General features: G+C 37.1%; 1 protein-coding gene across 1 annotated transcript; it reads right to left on the bottom strand.

Annotated features, from left to right (window-relative positions):
- Positions 1-165: 165 nt before the first annotated feature.
- Positions 166-17,901, bottom strand: LOC146131938 (adhesion G-protein coupled receptor G6-like). Its single transcript, XM_083397354.1, has 9 exons — positions 17,748-17,901; positions 15,729-15,803; positions 13,092-13,263; positions 12,539-12,696; positions 10,650-10,866; positions 9,440-9,645; positions 6,998-7,098; positions 1,790-1,960; positions 166-1,291 (listed from the first exon to the last, which is right to left on the bottom strand). The coding sequence occupies exons 1-9, from the start codon at positions 17,752-17,754 to the stop codon at positions 761-763; spliced, it is 1,638 nt and encodes a 545-aa protein (XP_083253480.1). The 5' UTR covers positions 17,755-17,901; the 3' UTR covers positions 166-760.
- Between the last annotated feature and the right edge of the window lie 1,263 nt (positions 17,902-19,164).

A 19,164-nucleotide genomic window follows, 5' to 3' on the forward strand; every position in this document is an offset into this window, starting at 1 on the left:
CAAACAATGTGTGGTGTATAGCAGGGGCAAAACTTCGAAATAAAAGAAATAAATACACAAAAAACATCAGATTAAAAGTTGATTGACAGGCGAGGGATGCGACATGAGTATCGGGATACTTTTTGTCCGAAATATCGTGCATCGTTATCTGTTCAGTATCGGACATCCATAGGGCGCTGCTAAACAAATAACCCCATTTAAAACAGTAGCAAATGGCAAAGGCTAAATTTAAATTCGCCTGTACTGCCCAATGGATTCCAGGGACCTTAGTAGACTGGAAAAGTTTGCGGAAAGGTCGTGTGTAATTTTGAGGCTTTTGGCAAAACTTGCTGGAACTTCAAATATTGACAGAGAACAAATAGTTCTGGTTTAAAGCGTACTTTGTCTATTTTTCTTGATAGGTTGGTTGTTGGTTATAGTTTTTCCCGCGGTCCCCTCTACTAGTTTTAATAGGCCAGATCCTTTGAATGCCACTGGGCATATTTCACTATGGGTACGTATAAATAGAAAACCAACGCAGGAAATTCAAATGTTTACAAAGCGGGCTGGAAACGCTGTTGTTGCAGAAGTCGACCACATTCCCAAAAGGGCAGGTTTCAAGTTCCAATGTAAGTGTTCGCTCTTCTTCATAAATTGATCGCGAATCAAACGCCGTTCCCATAGCAGCCAATCACATTTCCCCCAAAAGCAGGTTTTTAAGTTCGCATTTAGGTGTTCGCTTTTCTTCAGTGATCCTACGCTTAAAATTGATCCCGGATCCTCAAGCGAAGTCGGTGACTCCGATGGAGTCAGAGCTGATGGTGCTCTCGCGCTTCTTCTTCGAGAAGTGAAGACCGTCGGTGATGCTGCTGGATGAAAAACTCCTCCTCTTAAAGTCCTTCCTTTTTTCGCTGGCTCCGTTTGGAACCGCAAGCTGGTTCTGGCTTCTCTGTCTCTTCGACTTTTTGTTCCCCTTGTCTCTTGAAGTGTTGGACGAGGAGGAATCGGTCCTTCTCTTCTTGTCCTCCGCGGTTTTCGAAAGGAGCGAGGTCTTCTCTGCTCTTCCGTTCTGGATCGATGGAGACTCGAGTTGCTTCCGTTCATCAATTGACTCCAGAGCGGAGTTGCGCTTCACAGGAGCTTTGTCATCCTTATTTTCTTCTTCGTTCAGTCCTCTCGCTGGAGAAGGAGTCCCTGGGATCTGGATGAGATTGAGCGTTGTCATGTCGGTGTCCTCCTTGGGAACAATGCGACTCGACTTGCGGGAATGATCGTCTTCGGCGCCTTCCACGAAAAGCGAAGGCTGGCGATTCTGAAAAAGGAACGTTTTTCTTTTATCAACCAAAATTACTTAAATCGTAAATAAGTTAAGAGTTGCAGTCAGTGTTTAGAATTTTTTCAGTGTTTGGATTTAATATAATGACTCCACTTAAGTCTCTGTTTTCAAATAACCTGACTTAACTTAAGTCATTCGGGCAAAATGACTTGATTTGACTTAAGCCTTTCGCCAGTTATGACTTGACTTGGGCTTAAGTTGTTTTACAAATGACATGACATGGACTCGACCAGTTATATATTTAGAAAATACTGGACTTGGACGTTAGTTATTTTACACATGACATGACCGGGACTATGACTAGTTATATACTTTGAAAAGATTTAACTTGGACTTAAGTTATTTTAGAAATGACTTAACCAGTTATACTGAAACTTGAGATATTTACAAATGACTTGACTGGGACTTAAGTTCTATCAAAATGACTTGTAACAACACAGCCTTTCTCTCAATCCCAACCTTATATCAACTTACAGTGAGAGTGGATGATTTGCGACTTGATCCGTAGGTGGTTCCCGTGGCGTCGTACTTCATCCTACTGAGGCTGTTGTGGTGAAGAGGATGCTTCTTCCCGGTAAGGACCTCCACCCAGTGACGTCGGATGTCGTCCTGATGGACGCAGAAGAGCACCATCAGCATCACGCCCTGGCAGGAGGAAAGAGAAGGTTATAGTTCGTCGGGAAAATATTAGATGTAAGATAAATGTTATGTGTATTAATATCATAGGGTAAGGATAACAAAAAATCCTAAAACAATTGAAATAGTCGAATATTAAAAGCGTTTAAGGCTCTGTAGTGGATGGCACAAATTTTCTCTGCTGTAAAAAGTAAAGGATAGGTTAAACCAAATTTTTTGATATTTTTTTTATTTGAAGAGCCTTGGGAGTACGTTAGATGAGAGCCGTCAATTTTTATTTTGGACACTGTAAGGCAAGGCTGTAAAGTCTATTTGGGACTCGGGCCTCTACGGAGTCGGTTTATTTTGCTGGAGTCGGACAAGGGAATTGGGACTCGAGTAAGATTACGTGAAACTATAGTTTGTTTTAAGTTTCAAAAAGCCCGGGACTATAGTTGTTTCCAATTGCGGTTAAAAACAACCACTTCACAACATTGTTACAAGAACCCAATAAAAACGTTGAAATATTTATTTGACAGTTTTGTAAGTCCCACTACCATGAGTATCCTTTACGTGATTGGTTTATCTGGATAGGTTTTCTAAAATTTACAAAGCAAGTGTTCATTTTTATGTCATGCAGTTATTTGCTTTCAGTATTTTGGCCATCTACCTCATCAGTAATTAACCGAAAACTCGTGAGCTTTTTTTCAATTACGAAGTTGTCTTGCGTCACGAAAGTCCAAACAAGTTTGAGGTGCAAGTTATATACTGCGTTTTTTTTTTAAACCAAATGGCAGATCGTCATTCCTATACGCAGCACAGTTTGCAATAGCACGAAAAATCAGCAGCTGGCAGCGGCGGTCTTTAAACATGCAAGAACGTGCACAGACACGGGTGGAAGTGAGGCTAAAAATAAGCAGGCCGTCGTTCGGCGTGCGTCCTGTTCAGATGCCTAATCGCTCTGGCGCAAATCTCAGTCTGTGCGTCAGTTAAAAACACTTGGCACCCGTGGCTAATATTTTTGAATACCTAATGCCAACAGGCTGTAATGATTGAAAAAACGCGTTGAAAGGCAAACGTGCAGTGATTCTCGTTTGCTGTGTTGCAATGGGTTTAAATGTTCAAGGCGTTTTTCGTTTTTACCTTGAAAAACGAAAATACCTAAAACGGTGGTTTGAAGAACCCACTTTTGACCACGACAAACTAATTCAGGGATGTCCAACATTTTATTATAGTGGGCCGCATTGACACTTGAAATAATTTAATGGGCCGCAGAACCTATTAAGTTTCAAGATTAAGTATTGGCCTTTAAAGTTATAACGGGCCTTTAAAGGTATATGTATATTTTTTTACCCATACTATACTATTAGTGCCCCTAAAAGCTGACTGGTACATTTTAATTAGGCTAATATTGAACGTTTAAATTACTACTTGGGAGTAAAAATGACTAGCGGGCCGCACAAAAATTTCAGGCGGGCCGCAATGTGGCCCGCGGGCCGCAGGTTGGACATCCCTGAACTAATTAAACTTATAGAAAATCATCACCAAACGTTTGACGCTGAAATATCTCTATCAGAATTTTAGTAAAGTGACATTTTCAAACTCGACAGTAGACTGTTGGGTAAATATTGGAAAAAAATTTGGACTTCATACATCATTTTTTTTATTTAAAGCAAAATATAATAATATTTATCAAATAATTTTTGTGCTGAACAGTTGTTACGCAATAAAATCAACAGCGCTACAGGTCCAATGTTCACTAGCAATACAGGAAATCGCAAGTTAATTCAATATGGCACAAAAAACAGACACAAACAGAAATCGACGAAAACCAATTCAAATTAGGTTGTGAGTGGCGACAAGCAAAATCTTAAGCCATTAATGTGGCATCTTAACGGCGGCGTAACTTCCGCCAGTTCAACTATTAGCCCAGTCGTTTGAATGTCATTCTGAAACAACCAGGAGGTTGACGTAAGGTTACCCAGCACCGAATAATCGGAAATCCGTCGGCGCCGAAAAACCAGGGTTTAAAAGTTTAATTTTTTGGAAGTGCAGCTTTCCGACCCCAAAATATATGGCTCAATTCCAACGAACTCTCGCGGGATCAAACGGTCAGTTGATAACTAATTTTTTGCGCCAATCAAAAACCCACCAAACTAAAAACACGTGGCTCGCGAAAATAACACTGTTTTACGCAACATCACTAAGGTTAAAACAGGGAACCGAACCGCAACTTTATGAACCGGTTTTGGTCCAATTTTTTCCGAACCGGAACCGAACCTGAACCGTTTAATGTAAGATTTTAAGGAGCCGAACCGGAACTGAACCCAATATTTTGAATAAATCTGAACCTTCTAACCCGAACCAGTCAACAAAAGCGGTTCACGCCAGCATGACGTCACAACCTCCATTTTACAGAGTTAATTTATGCCATGTTCAAAATTTGATTAAAAATAATGAATAGTGATTACATAAAATGTTATTTTTTTTATTTTTCAGATATTTCAATAATGAGCAGCTTGTTTACGCCGCGTAACTTTACATTTATTGACCCACATTTTTATCTCATATTGCATCCGAACCGGAACTTCATAAACCGGTTTTGAAAATAAATTTAGTCGAACCGGAGCTGAACCGGAACTTTTAAAATGCTCGAAACCGAAACCGGAACTGAACCGGATTCCGAAAAAATCCTTGAACCCGAACCGAACCTGAACCGGAAAAGTCAAACGGTTCGACTCCCTGGTGATAAAACCTTCTTAAACGAGATTTGGTATTAACGGCTATATGCAGCACCTCAAAATACCTCTGCAACCTTGGGGCTTGTATGGGGTATAGATTATAAGTAGAAATGAAATGCAAAATTTAGGATGCACTTTTTTTTTTTAAGGAATTCAGGGTTTAAAAAATACTGAATTATATAGTACTCCCCTTGGTACGTAAAAGTGCTTCTCGCGTTTGCATTACACTACTTACGGGAAAGTTCGTAAAAAAATCTAATGAAACTTTTTTAGTATTTTTATGCCGGTATAAAGAGATCGCTAATAAGAATAACCGATCTCGATACCCGATATTTTGCAATAAGTATCGCGAACCGATTTGATACCAATGACTGTCTACGACTAAACAAGCAAAAAATAGTCGGATTAGGCTAAAAAAAAGCTTAAAGTTAAAACGTTTAGCTACATTCAGTTTCTGTATTTTAATTATTTACCTTTTGAGATAAAAATCGCTGCGTTTTTGGTCGCCAATCGTTGCTGAAATCGCTATTTAATTTCGTATCCGATCGGCATCTCTGCAACCCTATTATCGGGCGAGTACCGATAACATTGGCATCTGGTATCGGCTCCGATCAAAAATTTATGGACATCCCTACTTGCTACCACCGTTCAATAAGACAAACGTACAGAAATTAAGAACAACTTCCATATATTTCTGCATACAAGTTAAGCTGCATTTTTACAAAGCGTATTCCTAGATTAAGGGTGTCCAACTCAAACATGCCGGCGTGCCAATTTTTATCTTATAACTTCTTCCCGTGGCAAAGTTTCGTAACCGAACCAGTTCTTTTTAATCATTAAAGCGCTTTTTTACCATAAATAAGAACGTTTATTTAAACTTGAAAAAAAAACTGTCTAGTAGAAATGCGCATCACTACATCAAAGTGTCTCTCGGTGAGTTGACTTCTTGTTTCTTCACACCAAGCTATATAATATTATGTGAATGCTAGCCTCCACACAATATAATGTTACTATATCAAAAGTAATTGTTGGTTGTCGTGATTGCCGCGATTGTTTTATATTGTGAACAAACAATGGCATTTGGCTGTATAACAAACTTAGTATTTTCTGACAATTGGCTAAATAACAATTTTAGAGTTTTTTGAAGGGCTTGCGTGCCATTTTTTATTTGGTCGCGTGCCACATTTGGCACGCGTGCCGCTCTTATGGGCACCCCTGTCCTAGATAGAGAGAAGAAAGGTCTGGCAACTGTTGAGCTTCGGGAACTGGGCTTCTGGGGCGCCGCAAACTACCTGACATTTACAACGAACCCGCGTCACTCAGTTTAGTCGCAAAAAACATGCATCAAACCATATGCGTAACAAGACAAGGTATCGTAGTTTCAAAACAAACACCTTAAGCCAAAATGACGCCTTAGTTTAATATAAATGCGATTAAGAAGGTGGTCATTAAAAGGTAATTTTTGAACTAAAGGTACCTAACTTGCGTCAAAGCAAATCATTTCACAACATCATCGTATTAATTATGCCTCGTCTGTTGTCTTACAGTAATTTGGTAATTAAACCTGCGTAATGTACGAAATTTCTATCGAATAGGACCGGTGAAATGTTTTTGCGCACAAAAGCATGTATCGGTTTTACAGGAAGAGGCGATATGTTGTAATGCCTTAAGTTAATGCCTTACTTAAATTCATTTCAGTTACTATTTATAAATGACTTATATAGAGTTGAACATTTAGGGAAAAATAAATTACTTGACTTAAGTTTTAGGAAAAATGTCTTGACATGGACTAAAGTAATTTTGTCTAATAACTTCAAGGTTATGTGTTTTCTTTCAATGTATTATAACAAAATTGGGTAATGATCTCAATTTTTGTACCAATGTTAGCCATATGCTGGGTGTTTGGTATTTTCTAGTTTAGTGAACTTAGCTTGAAATTTTTCAAAAATGACTTGACCCAAGTATTGTAGCCTACATAGTTATATTGCAAAATACCTGTATTACTTTTTTTGCAAATTAACTGACTGGGTTTTTATTCATTTCAAAAAGACTTGTTTGCAGTGCTATAATTTTAATCAAACGTTTAGAATCAATAAAGACGGTTTGGAGCATAACCGTTGTTAGTTGTAGTAAGACGTAATAAGAATATCAAAGCCCATACAGAAGTAGGTATCATTTTGAACGTTTCGAATAACTCTTTATTCATTTTCAACATAAAAAAGACGTTGTAACGTTTTGCACACCTGCACGAGGTTCGTAACTCAATACATTGTGGTACCTGCTGAACAAAAAAAATACGAAAAGTTAAAAAATTATCAGCACTTACCAGTGTGGTGGAGACCAGGGTGAAAATGACGGTGGATACCAGATCGTGCTCACCAGCGTACGCCGCCTTTATCGCTGGCACAATCACGCAGCCAAGGATCACTGAAATAAATAAGTAGAAAAATAAATTCACAGGTGACTCACAGTGTTGTAATGAATTAAATTAATGTCTCAATGACTTAAGTACACTTTAGTCACTGTTTTCAAATTAGTTGACTTGACTTAAGTTACAGTTTTCAAATCACTATACTTGACTTAAGTTACCCTTTCAAATGAAATGACTTGACTCAAGTTACTGTTTTCAAATGACTTGACTTGACTTAAGCGGGCCAAAATGACTTGATTTTACTTAAGTGTTTCGGACAAATGAAATTGGTTAAAATTCAGTGTTCTTATTAAGCAATTTTTAATTAAATTAGGTTATTTTCTTAATTTTTTGACATTAAGCATATTGCTTGCTATATGTTACGTTCATGTTAGTTTCTACTTTATTAATTGCTCCCAATCGGACCACTTCACCAGTTTTGATAGGTTAAAGTTTTATTTTTTACGACAAGGATCTTACTTGAAGTTGACTTGGACTGGGACTTGTTTATTTATTAAAAATGACTTAAGTAATTTTACGAATGGTTTCAAGTAATTTCAAAATGACTTGTTTACAACACTGGTGACTCGAGAGTTATTCCTAAGTTTGACTGAACGCTTTTGACTGCGAATTGTTTTGACCATTGCAAATCAATACCTAAATCTTGAAAGCTTATTATTGATAAGTTAAACACGTAATAGTCCGTTCTATGCCGAACTAAACTAGAGAGATGTTATTAGCAAAATAAAACGGTAATGCGCTTGAAAAAGAAACTGCGAGAAACTGATTGGCATCAAAATGCAGTGACGTCACCGCGTAATCCGCAAAGTCATTTAAAATTCAATCAGTTTTCATCTTAACGCGACTGTCAAGAGGCTTGTGCAAATGAAAACCACTTTGACTGTAGCTTATTTGAACTCCGTTTAGGCAATTACAGTTAATTTTAAAGATTTTTCTTTATTGACTAGCTTCCGAGCAGTTGTTTATTTTGATATAACTTGAACAAAATTAAAAATCAATATATAATATTTAAAATCCCTGTTGATATTTGACATGGGGAAACCAATGCAACATGATTTATTTTTGCCGATTTTTGCGGAATCGCAGTTTACTTCTGCAGTGCATTTTGGCGAAAACCTCTATTTTTTTTCTTCATTCTTAGCATTGTAGGGATAAAGCCCGTTTGAAATAAAACCCTTTTCAAGCCCAATACCCCGCAAAGGTTTTTAACCTTTATTATGCGCCAACATCAAATCCACTTCTGGATTAAAATTGATTGATATATTACTGCCTTTGACTTTTTCAACCAGTGTTTCTCAAACTTAGGTAAAGGAAGTTCAAAGGAAAAAATAAACCCGAGGCCGGCTCCGACCAAATGTGCGATTTCGCCAAGTCCCGAATCCGGTTCAGACTCTACAGCCTGTATTTCACCAATTTACGTAACTAAAATAAGGTAAACCTTTCAATCATAGAGGTGTCGCATAACTCATCCACCCACATTACATGATTAGAAAATATTGCACCCTATGCTACTTCACCTCTACAAATAACAGTTTGCAGCCTGATCCATTGAGCAAAATTACAAGGTCTTTCGTTATTTCGGGAAGCAAAAAGGGTCCGCCAGTCAAAAGGTATAAGAACCTCTGCCCTACAGTCTACAGCAGGGGTGGGCAATTGTTTTGAACAGCAAGTCGCATATAAAACAGAAAAAAATATGGCGGGCCGTGTCAAAAAAAGGGGATCTGGAATACACATAATACAACGTATGATTCTTTTTCAAATAACCTTTAAATATGTCCTTGTTTTGACAAGCTGGTAAGAGTAGGAATAGGTGAGGATTGCTTGCAAGAGTAATGTATTAAATAAAATATTCTGAAATCAATGAAAAGTGGCCTATTTTTGCCTTAAACAGTTTAATTGAAAATAAGCCGCCGGCCCCGAATTATATTGCTTGACGTAGTTTGCCCAGGTCTGATTTACAGCACTGCTCCGCAACCATTTTTCATTTGCGACATACGGTTAATCTCCCTTTTCACTTTGGCGTAAAGTTTAAAAACACTAGTGGTATGTTTGTCCCTCTTGTATTTAAATCAGTAAAAAAAAACTACATTGTTTTTTTTAATTTCCAGTGATAGAAGGTAACATAGGTTTTAAAAACGTTTAAATATTACGTATAGTCCATAAAATACACCTGGATTATTACATAAGATGAAACTACTTGTCTGGATGAGATATACATTTTTCGCGTTAATTCCAGTGATTATTAAAAAGTGTTCTAAAATAAAAAGTAATACACCTCCGGGAACGTCGCGGCACACCGGTTGCGGAGCACTGATCTACAGCAAAGCCAGTACTCACTAATTGCGGTCAGCGTTGTGATGATTGACAGCTTGACGAGGTGAGCTTTAACCCTCTTATTGTTCCCGGCTCGTTGAAGTGGAGCGGCGCGACTGGTGGAGAGCATCCCTCGGAGGATGTAGAAGACGATGAGGATCACTGGGAGCAGGGAGATTGCGAAGGGAAGGAGGAGGCCATAGTAGAGGACATTTTCCGTGACGAAGCACCTGAAAGGAAGAGGAAGAATCAGGTTTGAATCTTGTGGGTGGGCCACGTTTTATGGCGGTTTAAACAGGGCTGCGGAGGCGGACTCGGGACTCGACGGAGTCGGTTGATTTTGCTGGAGTCGGACTCTGGACTCGATTGAGGTTAGAGTCAGACTCGGGACTCAGGACTCGAGTAAAACTACATACAACTACCCGAGTCCTGAGTCCGACCATGCGCTGTACTAATTTTCGAAGCTGATGAGGCCAAACAAATGTAAATTGTCATGGTGAAAATAAATAGTATATGGTGGAATATTTGTTATGGTTGAATAAGTCATGTATTGTGGGTGGGTGAGTTGCATAACACATCTACGAGTGGATTGTTGAATACATAATCAATTCTTATTTCGATATTCATGTTAAATATTTCTTTAAATTCTTGTCAATGTTGTATTTCATTGGCTCTCCAGTCTCCAGCCCTGGGCAAAACCCGCGTTCACTACAAGTACCAGTGTTGTAATGACCAAAGTCATTGACTTGACTTAAGTGCACTTAAGTCACTGTTTTCAAATGAATTGACTTGACTTAAGTCTTTTGGACAAATGACTTGACTTGGACTTAAGTCATTATGTGAAAAAACTTGGGATTAAATTAAGTGTTTTTCATTAAAATTTATTTTAAGTTTTGCACATTAAACACTTTAAGTGCTGTATATTGCGTTTGTGTTGTTTTTTTAGTTAAATTGTTGCTTATAATCGGACAATTTTACCAATTTCAATAGTTTAACAATTGACTTTTATGTCAATGACATGACTTGAAATTGACTTGATCTCATAATGACTCGACTGGTACTTGACTTGGGCAAATGATGACTTGGTCTGGGACTTGACTTGTTATTTTCGCAAAAGACTTGACTTGGACTTAAGTTATTTTTCAAATGACTTGACTGGGACTTAAGTTATTTCAAAATGACTTGTTTACCACACTGACAAGTACCCTAGTAACAAAAAAAAACAAAAACTCACATGTCGTTGTAATAGAGCAGGTCGGGGCTCGACTTTGCCACCAGAATCGACACCAGGGAGATAATGAAGGGCAGACCGTAGGAGGGTAGGGCAGCCTTGAGGAAGAAATGGCTTATGTGGCCACCCATTGGTCGCTGGTACATCACCAGTACCACGAACCAGTATGACGTCACCCAGAACCATGTGGCCAGCATGGCCAGGTGGCCCACGAAGGCGCCTGTTATAAAAGAGAAACGAGGTTCCAATTTGGTTGGATGTTTTTTTCTTGATCATATTATTGATTATGAATAAAATGGATAAGATGTTTATTCTCAAGAGTCTCATGGGTGTAATGGATCTTGCGTTATGTGGGTCTTGTGGTTATTGTGGCTATTGTGGATATTGCGAGTAATTTTGTATTGTGGGTATTATGGGTCTTGGTCTTAAGGGTCCTATGCATCTTGTGGGTGTTATTGGTCTTTTTGGTCTTAAGGGTCCTATGGGTCTTAAGGGTCCTATGTATCTTGTTAGTCTTGTGGGTCTGACAGGCTTATGAGTTTTATTGGGGTTATGGGTCTTACAGAGCTAATGAATCTTATAAAATTGCAACACTTGAGTTTTAAGAGTGTCTAGAATTTGCCTTATTCTATATTATTGAAAAGTGACACAAATACACAATGTGTATAGCCTTTCCAAAGGCATCCGATGTTACTGAAAAGTATTGATACTAACAATCAAATACATTAAATCAAATAAGAGAAATCGATTGTCAAATATAACCCCAGAATGCACAGGTTATTTTAGAAAAAAATCTTTATGCAGACCATAAAACAGGCTGTGTCGGTTTTTCAATTGTTGTGTCACGCTAAGGTGTCCAGAGTTAGAACGTTGCTTACAGCTAAACATTAAACAAAGGCAAATTCTAAATGCAGCTCAATAGGGTGCCAAGAGAGGCTTCCAACAACAATTAGCAACTCCCCTATAGAAAGCCGACTTAACAATGAGAAACTACCTAGTTGTTAAATTATAAATAACTTTTTTCGATCGATACGTTTACGGACAAACAATAAATGAAACCAAAAAGGGGGAATTCATAATGGCTGATATTCTACCGAAATTCCACTCGATTTAGTCAAAACTGGGGAACTACTTGAACTTGAAACTAAAAAAAGTACTTCTTTTATTTTAATATGTACAACATGTACAACTTAACACGTTGTTTTGTTGTATGTTTATTTTTGCATGTTTGCTATGTGAATTGTTAGTGAATTGCAAAAAACAATTAAATCGAGACTGAATTTATCGACTTATGTTATTTTTCAAAAAAAAATAGTTTTAGGCTTAAGTGGTTTTAGAATGATTTTTCCGGGATTTATGTTTTCTACGATTAAAAAAGTGCCAATCCTGCTAGTAGTGTTGTAAGCAATTAATTTTTTAATGACTAAGCCCCAGTAAAGGTATTTTAAAACGTCCAAGTCTGGTTATTTGCAAAAAATAACAAGTTAAGTCCCAGTCCATGTCCTCAAATGCCAAATTCAAGTCGTTATTAAAGCAAGTCAACTTCAAGTCGAGTGATTGCAGTAAAATAAAAAGTTAACTATAAAAATTGGTAACTCGTCCGATTATGAGCAAGAAATCAACAACAAAAATAAAAACACGAACCTTATAGCAAGCAAAAAAAGTGCAAAAATTGAAATAATGAAAACACAGCCTATTTTTTTTAAAGTGATTTGATTTTACACAACGACATAAGTCCAAGTTAATTCATTTTTCGAAAAGACTTAAGTCAAGTCATGTAGTATTGGCCAAACTATTTAAAATAAGTTGAATCATTTAGTAAGAAATTACAAACAGATATCTCAAAAATGCGAACTTTAAAGACAGGGGGTCAGGGTTCAAAGGTCACTCACCGGCGATGCAGACCGGCGACTCGACGTCGAGGTCGTTGCCATGGTAACATCCCGAGTGCCTCCGCTGCGCGTTGCTAAGGAGATAGGAGACGAAGTAGACCAGGAGACAGATGCAGAGGTTCACCATGACGATGTGGGTCCGCTTCGTCTGGAACTTTCTAGAAAAACGAGAATGGATCTGTTGACTTATGACGTTTTCATTACCAAGTTATCTGTTTTTATTTAACGTCATATTGTGGACAAAGTTAATTTGAATTTTTAAACAGTTTTGCCCACAACCGCAAGAGCTAAATTTCCACAACGGTAACAACAACACTAAATGTATGTACAGTATTTATTCAGCACAGTTCAGTCGTTACTTTGCCATTTAGGTCTCATTCCGACGGGTTTAGATCTTGGTCACACAAATTTTAAATCGATTTTTGCGTATTTAGTTATCATTAAGTCGTCGGTGTTCATACTATGGCATAGTAGATTGTTCTGCTTCAAGTATTGCTGCTTTTTAAAGGTCTTGATTTGTGTTCCCCTTAATATCATGTGTAAAAAATCGCACCTGAAACCGATGTAGGAGAGCAGAGTGAGTAGGATGCCGAAGATGGAGATCCCGGCTCCGACGAAAGTCACCACGTGGAGGATCAGTTCTTCCTCTTCGTCGTGATCTCTGGAGCAAGGATCGGAGCTCGAGTTCGAACCGTTGTTGCCATGGAGATAGTCGGAGATAGTTGCTAGGAAACAGAGGCGGTTGTTAGTTGCGCGAATTATCTTGTACGCTTAAAAGGGTTTAACGCAGGGATGACCAACCTTTTGGCAGAATGGGCCGCTTTGCCACTTTAAAAAGTTTCAATGGGCCTGCAAAACCTATCAAATTAAGGAAGTGACGTCATAAGTTACGTCATACCGTGACGTCGTAAAACAACTTAACTTATAAACACCCGCTCTTCGCGAGTGAACTCGTGCGCAAATACGCGTAATTTTTTTATAATTGAGCTTACATGTCATGCCATGGTAGGACACCTTCGTGCTGACGTATTTCCTTCGGCCCGCAAAAACAAAAAAAATAGAAAAACACACCTTGCTTAACAATGATGGGTGCACAAGTGTTCGATAGATGTTAAAATGCGACATCAGACTCGCTGGTTTAACGGTTTCGAGTTCTAAGGATTTCATTTTATTGGGGTCAACATAATAGCAATATCTTGATTACGAAATATTACCAGTCAACAACACCTTTTTATTCAACAAATTACAAAATTTATAAAAAAGAAAAATTCGGTTAACTTTTAGATCGCAATCAGTGAGTTGGTTGTTCGATTTGGGGCTAAATTCTCATTTATTGTTTTCCAGAATTTTCTAAGAGCATATTTATTGCTCATATCAATAAAACTTTGAAACAAATGGGCAGTGCATATTTTTATTGAACTGCAATACCGTTCTGCTAAAAAGTCACAGGCCCAGGTTGTAGTACTCGGGGAATATTTAGTTTCTAGTTTACTGAAACTGTGTAACCCAAATTTCAGTTCATTATATTTGTACAAAGATAGTAAAAAGATTGTTTATTTTATTTATGGGGTTGCAGGAATATTTCTGCTAAAAAAGCTTTGAGCAAGGTTACATCGTTCGGTAAAAAGTTATGTTTCTATTTTACCGAACTGTGTAACCCATTTTTCTGTTCGTTATAATTGTGTAAAGACAAGTTAAGGCGCCAAACTGTGCTTATGTAATCTAGATTCGAAATTTTGGAGCATAATGGTTGGACGTTGTAGTAAAAATATCAAATCCTATACCAAAGAAGGTACCCTTTGAGCGTTTCAAATATTTCTGTTAAAAATTAATAAAGAATTATTCGAAACGTGTAAAATGTTGCCTACGGACTATGAAAATCTAAAAACTGTTGTTACATTTTGTTGCCTTCGTAACAAGACGAAACAGAACTGGAAACGTTGTTAAAATAAAATATCGAAAAATAAGGCAAATAATTACGAGGAATGGTTCGAGGCTCACTTTGATTATCCTATTGATTTTAGACGACTAAAGGCACCCGTTTTAATTCGTTGTAATTTACTTCTATTTAAAGCACATCAAAATGAATTGATCGCGTGTTTATAAATATGCAGACCTGATCTTTATAACTGTGCCGTGCTTTCAGGGCTAAAACTTACTGTGTAAGCCTGTAAATCGAATTTAGAAGATCACCGCTTGGCCAAACCGCAATTAGGGCTATTTTAAATTTCTTCCCACATATAAAACGTGTTTTATTCTTTCTATTTGTCTGCGACCCACTTTTAAACCTCTTGCTTAGAAATATTTTTGCAGCGACGCCAGACAATGGCAATATGAAACCGAAGAAAGTTGATTGGGGTGTGTAAATGATCCTTTTACTTGGCAATGTGTGTGAAGCATCTATATGGCAGGTTGGCCTATGATGTTCGTTTCCTGCCATTGTAAGTCAGGGAATAAGTTTATTTTAGAACAAAAAGTTCGCGAAAATGGGGCAAGGGTACCAGGGGGCGGATCCAAGGGGGAGGTGGCACGTGGCCTTGCCCCCCACATAAAAATTGATAATTCTTGCCAAAACTTTTTTTTGGCAACTTAAACGATATAAAGACGTTTTTTGCGCGAATCGATAACATGTTTGTAATTTAGCTTTTGGTATTGAAAGTAACAACTTACCTCAACCAAAAATTACCAAAATAAATAAATTGGGTGGTGCTCTTAAGGACAGAGTTTTTATGACGTCACATTTAGATGTAGCTTTGTTACGTCATCCATAAAAAAATAAAAAGTAAAAAATCCTAGATTAGCGCCTGATGGGCACGAAACAAACTAAAAAAATAATCAAAGTTTTAAGAAAATGAGTTATAAAGAGTTATAGTCATATCCATAGATGTATTTTGAAAAGAAATATTTCTACCTTTGTTAAGCAATGACCCGGTTTAAATATTTCTCTTTTTATTTTAAAGTGCTATTTGTAGCGTCCGACATAACATATAACACAATTGTCTTCTTTACCTTTTGTATATTAGGATTAGAACAGCGCGTAACATATAGAATAAGTCACACGTTGTAAGTAATGGTGGATAACTTTTAATAACGTAGTGCAAAAACTAACAAGCATATTGTTCATCTATTCACAAAATGAAATTGAAGCAAAACCGCAAGTTCATAAGAAGTAAAAAAAACTGTAACTTACCTGTCGCGTTCATTTGAACAAACGCCGCCGAAGTTTCAGTTGCAACGGATGATGTCGTCTCCATTTGAGTCGTTTCTGTAATAATAGGCTTATAGTGATTACCTTAAGTTGTTAATTGATGAAATAATAATAATATTATTACTATTTTTGTTAATTTTGGGATCTAAGCCTGATCCAACATTGCTAGTTGTTGATCTCTTCTCCATATCGCAAGATTCAAGCAAAACCACAAAGGTTGTAAAAGAGATCCAAAAACAACTTTATTCAACAACAGCAGAATACTATAGTTACGCAAAAAGCATCGTCAGTTCTGCTAAGATTCATTCGAATTAAGTATATTAGCAGAACTGACGATGCTTTTTGCGTTTTGCACTACGTTATTAAAAGTATTCTGCTTTTGTTGAATAAAGTTGTTTTTGGATCTCTTTTACAACCTTTGTGGTTTTGCTTGAATCTTAAGTTGTTAACTTACGGACACCGTTAAAAAAGCAGTTAAGGTTAGGAAATTGAACTTTGTTGAACGCTATACTTTACAGATTGATGGTGATAACAACAAAGCACATGCAGTTTTAGACAAAAAAATTCAAACTTACAGCTTTTTAGATTCTCCAAACTGGACTAGACTTGAAATTACCGAATTCGCAAAACCCGAAACTAAACATAAATCTAAACCAGAGTTTTCCTTTAACTTTGATTAATACTGCTAATTTGAATAAAACCGATTTTTTTCTGAAGAATCTTACTGGCAAAGATTCTAACTCTAAATAGACCCTTATCAGGCTATATAAATGCCTGCCTGGGTGAAAACAGCTTCCTACTATAAGAAACTGAAAAAAGCCAAATCGGAATTAGATTACATTCAAAATTGAACATGCAAGTAATTCACGAATTAGCGTAAAACTAGAATTAGCAGCAAATTGCCCGAAATCTACGAATCGAACAGCTATAGAAATGGAAGAAACCAAAACCAATGTTTGGAATGAGATCGGCTATGAATCTTAAACGCTATAGCACAGCTGATGGCGTGTTCAATCGAGCATCAATAACTAATACACGAGTGGCGTGAAGACTCCCATGGCAAGGCTGCAATTCTGTCGATGAATGCAATCGATAAGACGCATAACTAGCGTCAATCAAGCGGCATTTACGTTAGCGAATTGCGGCGCTTCCATCAATATGCCGTCGTGTTTCCTCGTTAATACAACACGAGAAATCTCAGAAAGAATTGCTCGCCTAATATGGACGCTCCAAGTAAAATCTATTTTTTAATTTTTTTTTCAAGTTTTTGATTTAAAAAAAAAACGAAACAAACCATAAAAAAAATATGTTTTTGTTTTAATGTTTTAAAATCTAAACATAAATAGGTCCAAAACTAAAATTGTACGTTATTCAGCTATTTTATAGTCGTTTCAAGAACCGTTTTTTTTTAAATGGATTAATGAAGATCACAGGCAAAAATTGGAAAACAAATGATCGATTCAATACAAATTTAATTTATTTTATAAAATACTTAATATGTACAACAATGTTAAATAGCCCAAATTATTCAGGCTTTGTCCCCATTGTTTTTCACTGCCTTTTTTACTGTAATGTTGTCAAAAGTCAGGCCGGTAAAGTCATTAGGCGTATAATATCGCCGTATTACAATAAAAAATGCCCGTTCTGGCGTTATTTTGCAGTATTTTGGCGTAGAATTTGGGCAAACAAAAATCTTGGCGAAAAAACAGGAATACCGTCGGGTGCTTTGACACTTTGCTCCAAGCGTAATTTAGCATTGTTGTAATGACTTAAGTCAACGACGTAATTTACTGCTCATAACAATCGGACTAGTTTAGCAGTTTACCAACTTTAATATAATAGTTTAACGTTCAAGTTTATGACAAGGACTTGATTAGGAATTTATTCAAAAAGATTGAATTTGACGTAAGATATTTTACAAAAGACTTCACCGGGACTTCAAAATGACTTGTTTACAACAGTGTTATTTAGCGCCATGTAATGTTATCAACCAAATCTTACCGTTCATTGTCGTTCTGTGCCGGCGTTTTCTGTCTGGTTTCAGTTGATGGGAATGGCAGTGATGTCTTGGCCAACAGAAAGCATTTACAATGCGACAACTACTACACGGCAGTCGGCAGCTAAGTGCTCAGCACGTTTTACTTTTGGGAATAGGGGTCGCTGAAAAGTTCGCAGAGGTTAACAGGTTTCTTGGGATTTACGGCATCGGACGAGAATTGTCAATGAAAACGCTTAGTACTGCTAGTTGATACAAATTATATGACCGGTACATAGTTTTATTACAAATAGGCCTACCGCTTTTTTCTTGCAAGTTTGCAAAACGCGCTTTTTGAAGCCAATACTCTCATGTGTATTGCATCTTGATTAAATTTAATAAAAATATTTTACTCAAATTTAAAATAAAAATGGATGTCCAGTAAAGCGATTTGGGTAGTGAAATTGCACAACTATTCCCTATAGCTTGCAAGCTGTAGGCTATTCCTAATTTACACTTTCATGATATTTGGTAAACCTTCTAAAGAATAAATTTGAGTATGTTTACAAAGTAAACTTTGCCAATTTGTAAGTTATACTTGACATCAAAACAATTTTAGACGCTGGTCTAGAATCCTACCACATTTTTGTCCGGGGGTTTATATTGCTAGTAACAATATTTGGGTTAGGGTGAGATTTGGCATTTGAGTTTGGGTGGGTCAAGTATTATTATTATATTTATTCAATATTTATGCCTTCCTTGCAATTTCAACTTTGACAACTCGTTTTGTTACTGTTAAAATAAAAGTGGTAGGATTCTAGACCAGGGCCCAAATGTCCTAAACAGCAAAACTAAATTCTGAAGCTATACCTGTGTGACTGTCAACTCCTCGACTGTGTATAAAGTCTAAGTAAATCAATCTGTAACCTATTTTCCTAAACAATCTATTGCCAACACAATTTCAGTGCACAAACAACAGGCCGAAACCTTTACCTCGCGGTTCAAGAAGATGCTTAACTTTTCGATTGTCAGGCAAATGTTTGAAGCCACATTTGTCAGCTTACTTTACGAGTCAGTTTACCTCAATAGATTTTAAAACGCTTGTAACAGTTGCAAAGTAAATATTGAAAAACGGCCGTCAAGTCATTTTACAGCACCAAGTTTCCAAAATAAAAATGCTTGTAATAGTTGAAAAGCAAATACGAAGGTCGGCGGAAATTTATCAAATACCCTATTTCGGGTTTGCGACTAAGAATCGAGAAACGCGCGTTGTCATAAGCTATTAGCAGTTAAATTACAAACACAAGCATGACTTTTAGAAAAGTTCAGTTAGTTCACAGTTTCATGGAAACTAAGTTATCGCACGTCACAGTCGACTGTGGTTATGTCACAATAGACCATTATAAAGGCTACAGTAATCAGTCAAAGCACGACTATGAGTTC

Source organism: Ascidiella aspersa, chromosome 9 (genome assembly GCF_963924565.1).
Source record: "Ascidiella aspersa chromosome 9, kaAscAspe10.2, whole genome shotgun sequence".
In the NCBI taxonomy this organism is placed as follows: domain Eukaryota; kingdom Metazoa; phylum Chordata; class Ascidiacea; order Phlebobranchia; family Ascidiidae; genus Ascidiella; species Ascidiella aspersa.

Bases quoted from the DNA above. Each gene is read 5' to 3' on its own strand.
- LOC146131938 (XM_083397354.1), bottom strand. The intron at 10,867-12,538 runs GTGAGTGACCTT...CTTTTATAACAG, and splicing joins GTCGCCGGTCTGCATCGCCG to GCGCCTTCGTGGGCCACCTG. The intron at 9,646-10,649 runs GTGAGTTTTTGT...TCTTCCTTTCAG, and splicing joins CTGCTCTATTACAACGACAT to GTGCTTCGTCACGGAAAATG.